Source organism: Chelonoidis abingdonii, chromosome 18 (assembly GCF_003597395.2).
Source record: "Chelonoidis abingdonii isolate Lonesome George chromosome 18, CheloAbing_2.0, whole genome shotgun sequence".
NCBI lineage: Eukaryota > Metazoa > Chordata > Testudines > Testudinidae > Chelonoidis > Chelonoidis abingdonii.
The window spans coordinates 12,774,652-12,791,129 of NC_133786.1; the positions used below are offsets into that span (position 1 = coordinate 12,774,652).

At 42.7% G+C, this 16,478-nt stretch overlaps 1 protein-coding gene across 6 annotated transcripts in view; it reads right to left on the minus strand.

Annotated features, from left to right (window-relative positions):
* ARHGEF12 (Rho guanine nucleotide exchange factor 12) overlaps positions 1-16,254 on the minus strand; it is a 97,783-nt gene extending 81,529 nt beyond the window's left edge. For 4 of the 6 annotated variants that reach the window (XM_075073525.1, XM_075073524.1, XM_075073523.1 and 1 more), the window contains exon 1: positions 15,989-16,254. In XM_075073525.1, the coding sequence (XP_074929626.1) occupies positions 15,989-16,020 (32 nt within the window). In that variant the 5' untranslated portion in view covers positions 16,021-16,254. Of the gene's footprint in view, positions 1-11,228; positions 11,308-15,988 lie in introns of those variants that run through there. The other 2 variants (XM_075073526.1, XM_075073527.1) reach the window with 2 other exon arrangements.
* Positions 16,255-16,478: the final 224 nt, after the last annotated feature.

Genomic DNA, 16,478 nt, shown 5'->3' on the forward strand with positions numbered 1-16,478 from the left:
AAGGGCTGGGTGAAAGGGGGGAAAAGAAAAAAAGAAAGCACATCTGAGCTAAGCACTCACAAAAGGGCCCTATTTATCATTCACCTCACCGAGTGATTCACCAGGCAAATCTACTAGTTCTACTCAGTAAAATCCACTTTCTGGGCTCCATCGAGATGAGCACAGATCAGCCAATTTAGGATTAGACTGGCAAGACAGTCTACAGAGCCAATCATTACAACACTGAGCTACGTTTGTCTCTTTCTTATGCATGGCTGTGTTAACTCCGAACAAAACCTCCAGTGCCAAGACATTTCCTTTCCTGTAGTGGAAACCTTGAAGCTGTGTCCATGCTATGGCTGAAACTGTACTGACAATAACTGTGCTTAAAACTTACAACTAATAGATATTAAATAGCATCTGCTGATCTGAGGAAATTGGCCAAGTGCCCAAGAGTACTAGCCTTTAACCTCTAAAATTATGAGTCACACAGCAGGCTGCTTTAAGGCAACTCTATGGGGATTTCCAAAGAACAACGATAATATCTTCAAGTTTTGGTACAAATAATGGCAGTTTATTAAGCCATGAAAAGAAAGGAGCTGAAAACTTATACAAAGTCAGTGACAAACTAACAGAACACAAAGCCTGTAGAAGCACAAAGCAAAGGATTTCTCTCCCGCATGAGAACTCTAATTTGATTGCAGCCTTCACTTGCCTGGGCTGGCTTCTGATGCAGGACAGTGGTATATGCAAGGCTCCATTTAAAAAGGTCACATTTCCTTTCTTGATCTTTCATCTTGACCAATTTCAAAGAGGTATTTAATATTTTAAATACATTAGTATGGAAATTTCTCCTGTTTTCCAGGTTTGATTATTTCCAGCAAAACTGCTACAAGACAGACCAACCAGCTGTTATAGGAATAGAAAATTGTAGCAGATGAAGGATTGGTACTCGCTATATTCAAGCTGAGACCACTGCTGAAGAAGCATGCTAAACTAAAGGAACTTATAGCTCGATCTCTCATGAAACAAAGAAATAAATGCTGAAATGCCCAGTTACCCCAATGATAACATCCCCTCCATCCAGAGGAAGTTATCCAATAGCAGCAAAAATCTTGTCAGAAATAAAGAGGACAGGAAGACAGACAGACAGACAATGGCATGGTTTTAAGATCCAGAACCTCACTACAGCACCAGCCAGTGTTAGAAGCTCTTCAGCAGACAAATACAAATGCTTTCAAAACACACACACACTAGTTATGGGTCAATGATCAGAAAGAAAAAACGTTGGATCCTTGTTCTCACAAGATTTTTAAAGGATTTTCTCAACCTATTATGAAATCTCTCCTATCTCAGTCTCCACCCAATAGTATAAATCAATACAGCAGAACTGTAGCAGCACCAGAATTTTGACTCCATAAGCAAAATTATGTATTTTCCCTACTGTCATTACAATCTACCGCTTAGGTAACTAAAGAGTAGAGTCACTCCCAACTTCAGAATGCAGCGAGATTGACACCACAAGGCAGCAGTATCTGTATTCATACTCCCAGCCACTAAAAACCCAGAGATCCATCTCCCAGGGCATTAGTGGTCGCATTCACCTGCTTACCCCCAGGATGTGACAAGAACCAAAACACCAGTGCTGACATTTTGAGTTTCTATATTGTCTGGAGACACTGGGATCAGGAGATAGATGCCTTATAACTAATTTAATTCTTCTGTCACTCCTGATGCTGCAATGATTACAATTTTTTTCTGCATTGACAATTTCCTTTGTCCCAAGCCACTAAATAGTCTTTCCCAGGGCTCTCCAGTCCCCTCTGCCACAGCAATGGGAAAGATTAACATATCTCTAGTACAGAAATGATGCCATGGCAAGCAATCAGGGGAAAGGCAGGGAGAATGGGTGTGGGGGGCAAATGAGGTGTTAGGGCTTGTCTACATGGGTCAATTTACTGGCATATTTTACTACTCTACCTCTATAATTATACTGGTATATACATCTGTGTGGACAAGCTTATTACAGAGAGAGTGTACGCAGGGAGTTATACCCATATAATTATACTGGTAAGTTTCCTTTTGTAGACAAGCCCCTAGTTTAATAGTTCCTGATGGATGATTCATCTGTATTTTTAATCTTTGCTCACTAGCAGAGAATTGCATTCCCCCATCCTCTTTGCAAGTTTTTTCCTATTTTAAGCTTGGAAGGAGCTGTCCTCAAACCTCAGTCAATCACTGAACCAAGTTTAGACCAATAACTGAGATCATCTGTCAGCTAGTATTTGATAATTAATTTTATCTAATTAACTATAAAAGATTCCGTATACTTCAATGTTAACTTTAGATTTGTGATCGCATCCTACCAGGACACAAACCCAGTTTATCTGCTGAAATGCCCTCAGGGACACTGGCTGCTCCTATGCCATAGGTCTCAGACATCTGTCTATTTGCTAGAAGTTGCAACTCTCCATACATTATATGGCTGCATTATTCAAATGCCAGCAAATAAACCTCTCTCTAATTCCCACTCTGCCCCGGCGCCAAACGTACATATTATACAAACAGGGGAAGTTTCCCACAATTAAACCTCTTCAAAGGATGAAGAACGTTGTGTTCCACAGTAATGTGCGAACAGCTGAACACATTCTTCATAGGTTATTGAGACAATCCAGATTTCCACATACAGAATATCAAACAGGTCACGGGTCATAAAATCAGCCGCTAATGCATTGACAAGGAAGAAAGGAAACATTTATTTTAATTAATTTATGAATAGCCTGCGTTAGGGCAATTTCCTTACTGTATTTCCTGCTCAGACTTCTGAAATCGTCTGATTAACTGTATTCATTCTAACGGCAGTATGGAAGTTGGAGCCATTTGGTTATTAAGTAAAAGTGCTTTAATCTAAAGCAAGTATCTCCAAACCTAGTGGAAGAGAAGGGAGAAGGGAGGGCAGCCTTAGAAGATGAAATTAACTTGCCAGTGGGAGTTGGTTTTTGCACATTATCATTCCTCTGAACTGAGCTGACTGTCATCAAGAAACAGATCCTGGGGCCATGGTGGTGAGTGAGTCCTCGTCACTGGAAGAGGACCGCCTCCAGATTTATGTTATTGCTGTCCCAGATTCACATAGCCACTGAGATTCTGCACACACAGCTGGGGAAAGGACAGACAAGAGGAGAACGAAGGCGAAACCTCTGAATGAAGACATACCTCTCAATGGTTACTACAGAATTTTAAGAAATCCACAGAACACACTGCTACCACTGTAGGCCCCAAGTATTTGAGCAAGGCCTTTATATCTACAGACATCTGTATAGAATTTATCACTGCATTACCTAACCTCTTCTGCTATCTACCTCCAAGGCAAATTGAGATTGACCAAATGGTTTCTGCTCTCCATTCCGAAGTCCTGCTTCGATCAGTTTAGGGATAGGGACTTCCATAGATGACGTCCCTGAATACAGAACGCCTTGTCTGAACACGTCCAGAGTTCCGTTGTGGCTCTCTTCAGTGCTCGTTGCAAGACTTCACTGTACATCTGTTACTATATTTACTTCCTTAACTGATTGTTCCTTTGCAATTATTTCCCTCCTTGCCCACTTGATAGATGGTTGTACTGGGGTTGACCTCAATTTTGATTTAAAATTATGTTTTTGCTCATAAAAAAAATATAAAAGACAACAAAAAACCCCACACACCACACAGTGTTGCAGAGAGCTTTAAAATAAAATAAAAAAGCCCAACTTGTTACTGGAAAATTTTCCCACCGTCCACCAGAAGCTTCAGCAGACAGAGAGAGAGGGGCTGGAGTTTTAAGTCAATGGGGTGATCCTCTGAAATTCCTCTACAGCTGATCCAGAGACTCCTAATGTTTAATATCTCAGGAAGCACAGGGTAGATCTGAAGGAGTGGTTTCCTCATAACACAAACAGTGATAGGTGGAGCAGGAACTTAAAAGTGCTTCACACGCACTGTGACGTTCTTGTCAGTTCAATAATCAAGCAGCCTTGACAAAAACAGCCTCCCAGAAGCCATGGAGCAATTAATGACAAAAATGGGATTCCTTTCAACTGGCTGAATTCCAGACAACAAGATCACTGAGAATTGAGAACTGCCTGCACCACAGACCTATTGCGAGGTTATTTCCACCACCACCACCCTCAGCTTAACTGCCTGCTTCTGCTTCAGCTTCAGCAATGACCTAGGAACACGGCAACACTGCTGGGAGCAGCAGACAGGAAGAGTCTTTCTGGAGGAGGCTGCCTGTCAAAATAAACACTGATCACAACACTAACTATTCCCCCTTCTCTTGGCATCTGCCAGGCAGTATTACTACAACCCACAACTGCAAGAGTAGTTGTAGCCAATTGTGAAGTGCATTTCAGACTCGCAGGGAGGTAGTGTTTAGAACAAAAGGACTGAGAGTCAGGACTCTTGGCTTCTGTTCCATGCCACAGTCTATTTCTTGCTATAAAATGGGATTGATTGCCCTGTGTAAACAGCCATAGATAAAAATTCAAGTATTATTATAAAGCCTACCGGGGAGGGGAAAAAAAAAAAGAGCTAAAGACATGTCTTATAATATACATGGCTGCAACAACATTGGTGAACGGCCAAAGCAAACAATTTTACCATTTACAAATGATGACCTTGATTTTTAAATTCAACCGTCCATATTTTGAAGGACAGACTCAAGTCAGAAGTAAAGGAAGTTATGAGGTGAACAAACCATTAACAGTGGGCTGACGTTTTCCTGAAAATCCCGTGTACAGATTTAAGCCACCTGAGCAAAGAATTTACACAGGGATTAACTACACACACTTCTATCACATCATTCAGAAGAGCTCAAAGCACTCGACATGATGCTGAACGCTCCTGTGGGGTACAAGATTATCCCCATTTTAAATTGGAGTACTGAGGAATCGAAAGGTGAAGCAGCCTTTATCACACAGCAAATCAAGGTTAGAATTAGGAACAAAAACTAGGTATTGTCGGCCCTATCCCCATGTTCTAACTACTACAGGAATGCTGCCTCCCTCTACAAAGATGTCTGAAGCTCAGTGGTAGAGAAGAAGCCTCTGACAGTGTTAACTTCATCAAGTCTCTGTGCACTTTGACACCTTCATTGCAGCATAGAGTGACAGAATTAAAGAAAACCTAATTATAAATAGCTAAGACTATAAAAGGCTCTTTCAGTTGCATCCCAAGCGCACCTTATTCCACCAGCCAACAAAAGTGGAAACAAAATGATAGTACACATACTACCAATGATCTCTAAGATCAGATCATCACCCACAAGAACCACTTCCGTTACAGAAACCACAGCGACTACACAGGGCAAACCACAACCTATCATCCTGTATGTCCCAGCAGACTGCAGGAGCAGATCACCAATGTGAGATTTACCGATCACCATTACAGGATTTTGTAATTCTTATCTTTGGGATAGAATCAGAGCATTTTGTCTCACAGATAAGCTCTCTCTTTGTCCTGTTCACCTTAATTCACATCACACTGGTTCCTCCATACTACACCTTCAGTTTCCAGTGAAACATATCCTTCCCTCACCACTTTTCTTCCAGAAAGCAGCCATTAAGGCTAAATTCCTTGTAACATGGCTTCCCAGACTGGAGCAGAAGCCGGGAGGAGGGGGATGAATGGCTGAAAATGTTTTGAGTTAATCAACAATTCAGCCCTGGTATAAGTGGGTGTAAATCCTCAAGAAGTTATTGGTGAATTTGGTCTCTGGAGTCAACAAAAATTTCCAACAACAAGATTTCCCGTCTACACAGGCCAGCCAGAACCATGTTACGAAAAGGACTAACCTTGAAAACCAATGTACGACATAGGAAAATATTTAATATCAACAGTGCTCAAGTGTCCCATGCACTAGTGCATCCGTTTAAGCCAGGGCAAATGAAAAAACAAAACAACTACTGCCAGAAGGGACTGACAGTTCTCACCACCATGCATCCCCTCTGGGTATGAATATCTACCCCCACATTCAAAACAGGCATCCATACACTTCCATGGTGTTGCTGAAAAGCACAGGTCAATGTTATGAACCTGAAAGAATGTCATGCTCCAGCAAATTCTCTCTTACCTTAGATCAATGGTTCTCATCCTTTTTAGTTAGGGCCTGCTGTTGGGAATGGCAAAAGGGCAGCCTCTCCTATACCCTGGTTGCCTCCTATTCAAATTCTCTCTCACTCATTTTCTATCAGTTCTCATTATCTTTTTCTTTTGTTCTTTATTGATTGATTTATTTGCTAACTCTTCTCCTTTCCCCATCTCTGGTAGCTTCAATCATCTTCCCCCTTCATCAGAAAGTTGTGTGTTGCTGGGTAGGGGATAGGAGATCTCTTGATGCCTCTGCACTGCAGGAATGCAGAGAGAAGACACTTGGTCTGAGCCTTCATCACAGAACATGCAGGAGCAGTTGCCAACCAGCTATATTAGGGAGCACAATCACAGCAGTAAGAGAAGACTTGAAAAGGAGCCACTTGACACTTTATATGGACCAGAAGGTTGCAGCATGTGTGTGCAGGTAGGTGCACTGCCAGATTGAAGATCCTGCACCTTACCTTGCACTATGCCCCTCCTGAATGGATCTAGTGCTCCCTCAGTGAGATCTGGCCACCTCCCTCCAGGCTGGACAACACTCCTTTAGGTCAGTTCACGCCTTCCAACTACTATGGAATTGTTCAAAATTCCATGAAAGCATACTTCATTCTTCATAAGCTACAGGCTTCTGTCTCTTTACACTGCGAAGTCACCCAAGTGCTCTGGCATGCGACTGCCCGCAATATCATGAACCAGGACTCAGTGCCTACGAACCAACTTGAGATCAGTTTCATAGATAAACAGGAACTTTGTTAGCTGGACTGGTGCACACAGCTTTAAAGAGAAACATTACTTGGATAAGAAGAGTCATATTTCCCCCATCTACTTCTTAAAGTCTGAAGCACACACTTGAAGAGCTCAGAAGCTGATTGAACCAACTCAAATGTCCAACCCCAGCAAAATTACACCTTGCTCATGTGGGTATAAGCTGGCTCGACACTCCATTGTCCTGGGATTCTCCCTTTGGCAACTAGCACAAATCCTGCAGCCTCATTATCAGTACCAAGGCAGACCCTTTCTGTTAATTCCCATCTCACACATAGCCAGTGAGTTCAGACCAGAAATGCCATAATTTTGCTGAGTTGTTTAAACAAATGGGAGATGCACTTTGAGCTTCTACAAGTCAGCACATCCTGTTGCAATCCACAGGTTCACACAGCAGACACTGTGTTTCTGACAGAGCAACACTTCGGCCATAATCAGCAGGTCACTTGACAACACATAATTGACAAATACAATAATGACCCTGATAGATGAGATTACCTAGAACTAGATTACAACTTTAACTGTCGCTAACATGTGGGACCCCACCTGCAATAAATCAATGCCTCTTCCAGCTTGGGTACTCAGCCCCGAGGACAACACTCGTCATTCATCCTCTCAATTTTGGAGAGTGACTTACTTAATTCAGTCTGATTTACACTGAAGAACCCTAACGTTAAAAGATCCAAAAGCAAAGCTCAAAATAGCTCAGCAGATGAATTCTAAGAGAGTTTGCCAACAAATAAAAGAAACATCATCATGTACATAGGGTCAAACATTGCTAGATGAGCTGCACAGATATGCAAGATGACCAAGTTCCTGCCAAATGGGCTTACAGACCAAACAGACACAATACAGACAGGGAAAGGATGGGGGAAAAGGATGCAGCATAAAAGGAAGGGACGGAAGTGGGGATGTTTGGTGCACATTTTGTTTACTCTGCAGTTTGTGTTTAATGCCCTTTGTTTTGGTTGTACTATTATAATTGTGTTTACATTTAAATGTAAACAGAGGACAATGCTTTTTCCTGCCATGCTTGTTTTAAAAATATACATGGTTTTAATTTTTTTTTTGTTTAACACAAACAAAATTAAACACAAACAAGTCTCTTCCTGCCTTTTTCTTTATTTGCTCTTCTGTTCTAAGCCTGTTGCTTGATTTCTACAGCTCTTGGTGGCCTGTTTTGCATTTTATGCCTTCCTCCTTTTCATTATTTATTACATCTCTATAGGCTTTATACCCTTTTTCTTGGTTTACTTATAAAAAGCCTTGCATCCCTTCCTCTCCTCCTCATTGTCACGCTGCTATTTTTGTGTGGAGACAATATCTGCATTCAGTCTTTGGAATAATTAAGGGCCTTAGTTTTGTTAAAGTGAGATTTTAAATTTGATATACATTTTTAAAGCCTAATAGCTATTTCCAGGGCAGGATTGTAGAGTGACAATACATGCACAATTGCTGGCCTGGCTCGAAGAAAGGGTTTGTCTCTCTGAATTCTTATTGGCCTCTCTTACATACATAAACCCAGATCTTGCAAAATAGATAATGGGAGGGGTGCTCTTTGGCTTGGTCTACATGTAAGAGTTAGGTCAACACAACAACATTGCTCAGGGGTGTGAATTATCCCTAGCCCACTGCATGGTAGTTAGGCTGACCTAACCCCTGGTGCAGATGCAGCTTCAATCAACCTAGCTACCATTTTTGTGGAAGGTGGAATCCCTACGGTGACAGAACAACTCCCTCCTCTGTCACAGTAGTTAGCATCTACACTAGGACACTACATTCATAGTGTAGACACGTCTACACTAAGCTGTATTACATGGACTGAACTGGGAGTAAAGCTTCCTAATTTTTAGCAATACTAATGGGAGGCTGCTACAAGAAACTCACTAGTGATGAGAAAATGATCAACATTAGAACTGTAAGTTAGGTACCACCATGCAATATGTCAATTGCATTATGTTCCCAAATCTAGAAGCGCAAAGAGGACAGACCAGTATAATCCTTATTGTTATTAAGAATTTAGTGCTGGTGAAAGGTAATGACTTGACAGTCCTGGAGACTGAAGTCTTCTTTTTACGCACAGAGCGCTAACACTAACTGCAGCAGAAGTCCAAACTTATGCTTGAAAGAAGCCTTGCCAATATATTTCCCCTCTAACCTGAGAGCCACACCTTAAAGGTACGAGTGGAAAAGTCAGTCCCTATTACCAAGGTAAACCACGGCCTTGCTCCTGATGCTATTAGTAGAGTGTCTGGTTAGTGTCAACTATGCTGATGGTTTTGGGTGTTGGGTTTTTTTTTTTGCAATGCAGACACCTGTCATAGTGCCAACGATGCTACTATGAACATTGTGGATGGCAGCAAAACTGTCTAGATTCGTGTCAAATCCACTCTGATTCTGCTTGGGAACGCTATGTGCAACTGCAGAAATAGACACCAAAGCTCACTGAACAGGAGGACTCATAAAAAGAAGGTTGAAGTGAGGGAGGAGTTGTGGACCCCTTATCTTGAAACATTCAGAAGACTAGGACACAGATGGGCATAAAGCCATCAGCCCTTAGGAAACTCCAGCTAGTAAAGAATTCTCCAACACACCTCCCTAGCAACTTAAGCTACTGCAAGCACATCAAATCTGCCCATCAGTTTCTCCACTGGCTTCAGACAGAATATTGCATCAAGTTCAAGGTCTAGTTCTTACCTTCAAGGTGCTCAATTCCTTGAGCCCAGCATAACAAAAAGATTGAGTAAAGCTCTGGAATGAAGACTATGGTCAACAACTTCATTCCACAGGCACAATGGCACTTTATACCATATGGGTAAAGTTCATCTGTGCAGGAAACAGCTCTCTCAGTGGCTGGTCTGACATTGTAGAATGAAATCCCACAGGAGTTGAGGACTCACAAACCTCACCACCTTCTGCTCCCAGTGCAAGGTACACTTCTTCTTCCTGCCTTCTCTAACAGTCGGAAGGGAGTGGACATAAAAAAAAAAAAAAAAAAAAAAAAAAAAAAAAAAAAAAACCACACAAAAACCTTACCAAAACAAGACTCTCCACTGCACATATCCTCTCCCCAAGGGAGAATTGTAAGAGAGAGAGAGAGAGAATGAACCATACATGATAGGTCATGTCATCTAATGCACTGCTGGAAGGTGCTCAAATACTCTAGTGATAAGAGCAGCATAAGAATCTTTTTAGATGAGATGGGGGTGGGAAAGTGAGAGTTCCTCTGCCTTCCAGAGGCCATGGGGAGTTTCAAATCTATTCCACACTATTAGCAAGAGCCCCCTAGCAGGGTCCAAGGACTTCACCTGGCAGGAATCACAGCAGCCAGGTATGGGGCTGGGCTTCTCTGGACATTAACAACAGCTCTATCATCCTTCAAGTCTTTTGTTTCTACCTCTGGCAAGAAGGGGTCTGGTCAGTGTTCCTGGCTCTGATTCCTGCAGACCTGGGCTGGATGCGAAGATCTAAAAGGGGAAAGCTTTACATGCAGTTCCAGAGCCATTCACACCTCCCTAAACAGCATTAATTTATGTCACAAGAGGAGTTACTCTCCAAGAGAATTATACATCTTTGGCTAACACACTGCATGCTATTCCTGCCTCCAGCCAAATAACCGCAACAGATGTTCCCAGCTCTATTAAAACTAGAAAATCAAGCTCACCTCACTTTCAGTCTCTTTAGCAAAAGACATTGTGATTCCTGTTTATCCCCTAGCCAACAGCACACATCGCGACTGGCAACCTACCCTGCCGGCTTCAATAAAAGTACAGAATACAATAAGTAAGCACAGAGACTATCACCTCATACTCAAAATGAAATGGAGACAATACTGGACAGCACAAGAAAGCTTGCACCAATGCCTGTATGCAACTGGACACCCTATAACTAAGAAGGAAGGCTTCAATGACATACATCTTGCATCAGTACTAGATTTAAGGGAGAAAGTTGAAAAAAATAAATGAAATGAACACTGCGCAAATTGTAAGTGTAGCTAGCTATTGAGTAATACTTTTGCAGAGAAGGCCCTGAATTTCAGAGAGGGAAACAGGAGAAAGGGTTATTTTGGAAATTTAAACACCCAAAGAGAGGGGAAGCACATCTAAGTGGATTAGAAACAATTAAGGCTCACTTTAATATCAAGTGATGAGGAAAAAAAACAATTAAAAGCTTCACAAAGATAATTGTGTGTAAATTCTACCCTCTCCCCACCTTATTTTACAATTATGGTAGCAAGGCTATGGCACTATTGTAAATAAAATCTGTTTGACAGCAATCGCATGGCAACACAAGACACTCACTTCTTACCAAATATCTACATTCTTTACAGTACTTCAGTAACCACACACACAAACCTGCACAATCCATGTAACCATGCAATCTCCTTGCTCCAATACACCTGGAGCGGCTGCAGGAAGAAAAATATAGGAACTGGGTTACAAAAAAGGAAAAACTACCACCAACGGTTCTGCAGTATTGTAAGAGGCTACAACAAGCTTCTGATAATCATTAAGCAACCAATCATAGTCCGCAAGTTGCTGAGTTTCAACCCAGTCCTTGCAAAGAAGAATAAAACCTTTATCTCGCTCAGCCATGTGTCACCTGCCACAAACGGCAAGAGAGCTATACCCCAAACCAGCCTGTTTGATTTTAGCTTGAGTCAGAGGGACTCTGAAGAGCCTGCAACCCTGACAGAAACAACAGAAGGAAGAAACCCAACACACACGCCAAAGTCTAAAGCCAGTGTAACCATCAACTCTTAGCCTAGGACAGACCTGATAGTTGGAAACGCTAACAAAACACCACCAAGCCAAACCCATTCAGTACCATAAAAGTGTGACAACTAGCAAGGAACTGAATAAACAGTGAAAGCCTGGAAGCAATACAAGAGCTAAATATGCATAGCCTGGTTAAGAGATAATTAAGTGAAGGATGCATGATCATTTCCAAGGATGAAGGGTGCGAACACCAAGGATGAAGGGAAATTGTTTCATATATAGTCCAACGGCTGGCAAGAATCAGTCACGAAGAGAGAAAATCTAGGCTGTTGAATAGTCTCCCAAAAGAGAAAGGGAGGAAGGAGAAGGAAGCCTTCTTTGGTGTACTGAAGCTTCCGAATCCTTCCCGCGCCATGAGATGTCATTTAGGGCACAAGGTTCCATTATCCCTATCTATCTTGGAACACTCTTTGCATGTTTTCTGTGTCAGTGGTTTTCAAACTGTGGGTCATGACTCAGTACTGGGTTGTGGAACTTAAGGCACTGGGTCACGGCAGTTCTGGTCTGCAGCACTAAGAGGGCCATTAGAAATCCTGCTGGTGACGCTGCCCAGCTAAGGCGGGCTAGTCCCTACCGGTTCTGACACCCCTCTGCGCCCTGTAAGCAGCCAGCAGCAGGTTTGGCTCCTAGACGGGGGGCCACAGGGCTCTGCATGCTGATGCCACCCCAAGCACGGGCTCTGCACTCTTATGGAGCGGGGGAGGCCCTCCAAGTGTCTGCGGGCGAGAGACTTGCGGAGCCGCTTGCATACCTCCGCCTAGGAGCCGGATCTGCTGCTGCTGGCTGCTTCGGGGGCTCAGAGTGGTCCGCAGTGCCAGGACAGGCAGGAAGCCTGCCTTAGCACCCACGCTGCGCTGCTGACCAGGAGCCACCTGAGGTAAGCTCACACTGCAATCTCCTTCCAGCCCTAAGCCCCCCACAAACACAGAGTCCCTTCCTGCACCCCAAACCCCTCATCCTCAGTCCCACCCCAGAGCCTGCACCCCCAGCTCAGAGCCCTGACCCCCTCCTGACCCTAACCCTCATCCCCAGCCCTGAGCCCTCCCAAACCCTGAACCCCTCATTCCCAGCCCCACCCACAGCCCTTACCATCCTGACCCCCTCCCACACTCCGAACCCCTCATCCCCAGCTCTGTTGGGTCATGGGCAGCAAACCATTTTCTTCAACTGAGTCGCCAGAAAAAAAAAAAAAAGTTTGAAAACCACTACTCTAAGTCATTAAACCCCCAAAATTCTCTCTCCAAGTACTGTTTGACACAAGGATTCTTTCAGTTGCCCCTTCTCCAGTAGTTCAAAAGCAGAGATTCTCTGGCTTCATTCTTAACATGTCCCAGATAGTTCCATCTTCGTTTCAGGATAGCTTTGAAGGTAAGGTGTTAACTCACTGACCAGTCTCAGAATTTGTTATAAATTCATTTAACTCAATACCTAGTGTTTTCTTGAGACATTTACACACTGGGGGAAAAATATGCTAGAAAGTGTCCCGTAGGAAATACTCCTACTTCGATGGGCTCTAACAGTAGAACTTGAAGATGCAAAACACCTCTGATAAAACAGAGCCGGGCTGACGGCTTGATGCATTTTGAGAGAGATCAACATCTCAAACCAGGCCAACACAAATTGGCTGCATTGCATACCTGAGCAAACCAATATGCAGTTGCAGGAATATCTAAACTCCTCCAAGTATCTTAAACAGAAACAATTAGAAAAAGGAAAGGCCTGTCTGTTTTTAGTGATTTGGCCTGTGTCACTGGAGCAGTGTTGAAACTGACTATTCCTATCTTTGTCCTAACTTGTAAACTAGTGCCAGAAATGAGATCAACAGCAGGAGCTGTGAGCACCACAGCCGGTGTAACCCTGCACAAAAAGAACGTCAATCAGAGATTACAAATAAAGTTCAAGGTGGTCACTGCTAAGACAGTTGGGGGCAAGAGAGCGAAGGAGATTATGCATATGGACGGTAGATCTTTTCCCTAAAAGGTATTTAAGAAGCCATCAGTATGCAAAAGGCCAATACTCACAAACGAAGAAGGATGTTGGCTCATAATGCCCACCCTGCTATGTTCATGTTACTATTTGGCACACGTGTGGATGTCTGAAGTTTTAAAAAGGCACTCCATGAAAGAGTGAAAGAGCCAGGCTAACAAACATCACTAGCAACCCGAGAGACTTAAACCTGGAATATGCTTTTATATTCTGTAGGCCTAGTGACCTGCACTTAAGTTGCACCTGTTTTATATTCCCACAATTAGTAGCAAGATATCAAAAGGGAATACAAATTTCTTTACCCTAATGGGACAGAGAGCCTTTCACCACTAGGTTTCCAGAACAGGAGTGGCCAAAAAGACCTCACTATTTGAGGGTGTTTGGTGCCATACATAAATGAACCGTGGTCTCATTCCAATTCCTAGTGAGCCAATGTTCGTATGACGAGAACACACCATTACATCTGACACTTTGTCAACCATCTCAGCCAAGGAACAAATGGGCCATGAAGACTGAATTACCCTCTCGCCATTAGATCAAGGGCTCCTCCAGGTCAGAGGTGAGGCAGAGTGGCAAGACAAAGGACAAGCCTCCCCACACCTGCCATCGCCCATGCTGTACTCTGTCATGATAGAAAGCTTTAGTCTCCAGGGCTGTCAAGCCAGCATCTTTTCCCAGCATTAATATTTTTATTCAAAGCTTTTAATTGAATACTGCACACGAACATGTCTGGGATATGAAAAGCAGCAGGAAGTGGAAGTGCTTATGTTTTTGTACTGGCCATTGTAATGCAATGATGGAAAATATTTTTTTGTTTTATTAACAACCTAATTCCCTGCCTTCATGTATCCCCTTCACGCACTGCAACTGAATCTCTTTTTTCCGTGTGAAGAGCTTATTATCCCTACAGAGGTGCTGGAACAATTTAAAAAAAAAAAAAAAAAAAAAGTGGAGGTGCTGAGAGCCATTGAACCAAACTGTAAACCCTGTATATAACGGAAACCCTAGTTCCAGTACTTCGTTATCCCTATGATGTCTTAAATTGTGTTAGGGAACACATTTCTTTTGAATATATATAACAGAACTCTCCTTGCTGTGTATGAAAATGGTATGTTACAGCACTCATACAAATATGCAGTTCAGTGTAATGCACATGCTCTGTAAAAGAAAAACAAGCCAGCATTCACAGTATTGCAGTTACAGTCCCACCCATCACACTAGAAAAAAAAATGAATATTGCAACAATTGCAACTCCTGGATATTCTGAAAACATGATAAAACAGAACACAGTGGACCTGATTCTTGTTTACACCAAGGCCCCTTTATGCTACTCAGGCAGTTTAACACACATTAAGGCCCGTTTACACTTCCAGAATAGCGCAAAAAGGCTTCATGTACATGAGAATCAGGTTCAGTGTCTCTTCTGCCCACCTTTGGAATCTACAAGGCTACTCTCAGATACTGGAAACTGAATCCTGCTCCTGCCTCAGCTGCTTCAAAACTGATGTACAGATCACATGAGGCCCAAGTGGTCCAAACCTCACATAGTTCTATCAATCATTTTATGTTATCATCACTTCCAAACACACACATCTATGCACTAAAATTATCTTGTCTGAAAACCTCAGAGAAGACATTTTTCCTGGTTGCCTAGAAATGGAAATACAACTTAAATGCTCTCCTTCCTTCACATCATGCTACTGTCTCAAACACATATGGAAAGTTTGAGTGGAATTATCCAATGGCTCTTATATCATCCAAATCTCTTCTAACAGAGAGCAACATTCCAGCCCCTGTCCCGAACAACCTAATAAAGATGAAAAGGCACAAAAACTGCCAGAGTAAAATGGTGTTTTACACAGAAGCCACGAGAATGAAGAAGTTACCTGAAGCAGACAATTGGAAAACATCACTGTGACATAGTAGACACCTGGGCAGACATACCTGTTGATCAGGTATGGATCCTGTCTTCACCTGAAGTGACCTTTCCCTGAATGACTGCAACTTGCTGACCCAATCAAGAATTATGTTGGTAACCTAAATTGCACCCCCTTACCAGGAAGCCCCAACCCTTAAGTTCACCTGATTTTCTTGGGTACTTTGACCCTCTAGCTGTGAGGCTGGAAGAGGATCCTCTAATTCCAACAAATATGGATTAGCTGTTTTAAATGTTGGGGTAATTTCCACTGCTCAGGAATATTTACTGATTTCAAAATCAGTCTACTCCGACTTTCCTGATCATGTCAGCCCCTCCCAACTTTTCACACTGTCACTAAATCCGAAAAGAAGGCAGCCAACTTTAGAGTAGGAAAACGGGTTTTTGGTTGAACAAAATCCTGTTTCATACTAACCTGTCCGTGATTGTGGACTGTGTGCCACTCATTGGAGCCCTGGGCAAGGAGTCGTCTTTTTATCCAATTTGCATTTTATTATTCTCGCAGGGATCTCCCCCCATATGTTGCCCCCCACATATGAAGCAATGTTTGAGATCCAGCCTTGCTCCAGAAAAGACAGCACAGAAGGCAAATTCAGTTCAAAAACATCTTCCCGCAGTCAATCAAAATATCCAGATCAAAGGCACTCTTAAAAAAAAAAAAAAATAATCCAACACCACACACAAAAATTCTCCCGGGGCAAAAATTTCCCGAAAGAGAGAAAGAGAAAAAGAAAAATCTTCAAACGTGATAAATCCTCAGAGGGTCCAAACCTTTAAACTCCGGGAAAAGGGCGGTTATGGGGCGATCCTGATTTGCGCCTATGAAACGCTTTTGTTAACTGGGCCCCACAAGGGTATTTGTTCCTCTATTTACCTTTCGTGGGGTGACAGAGCTCCACTCCCAA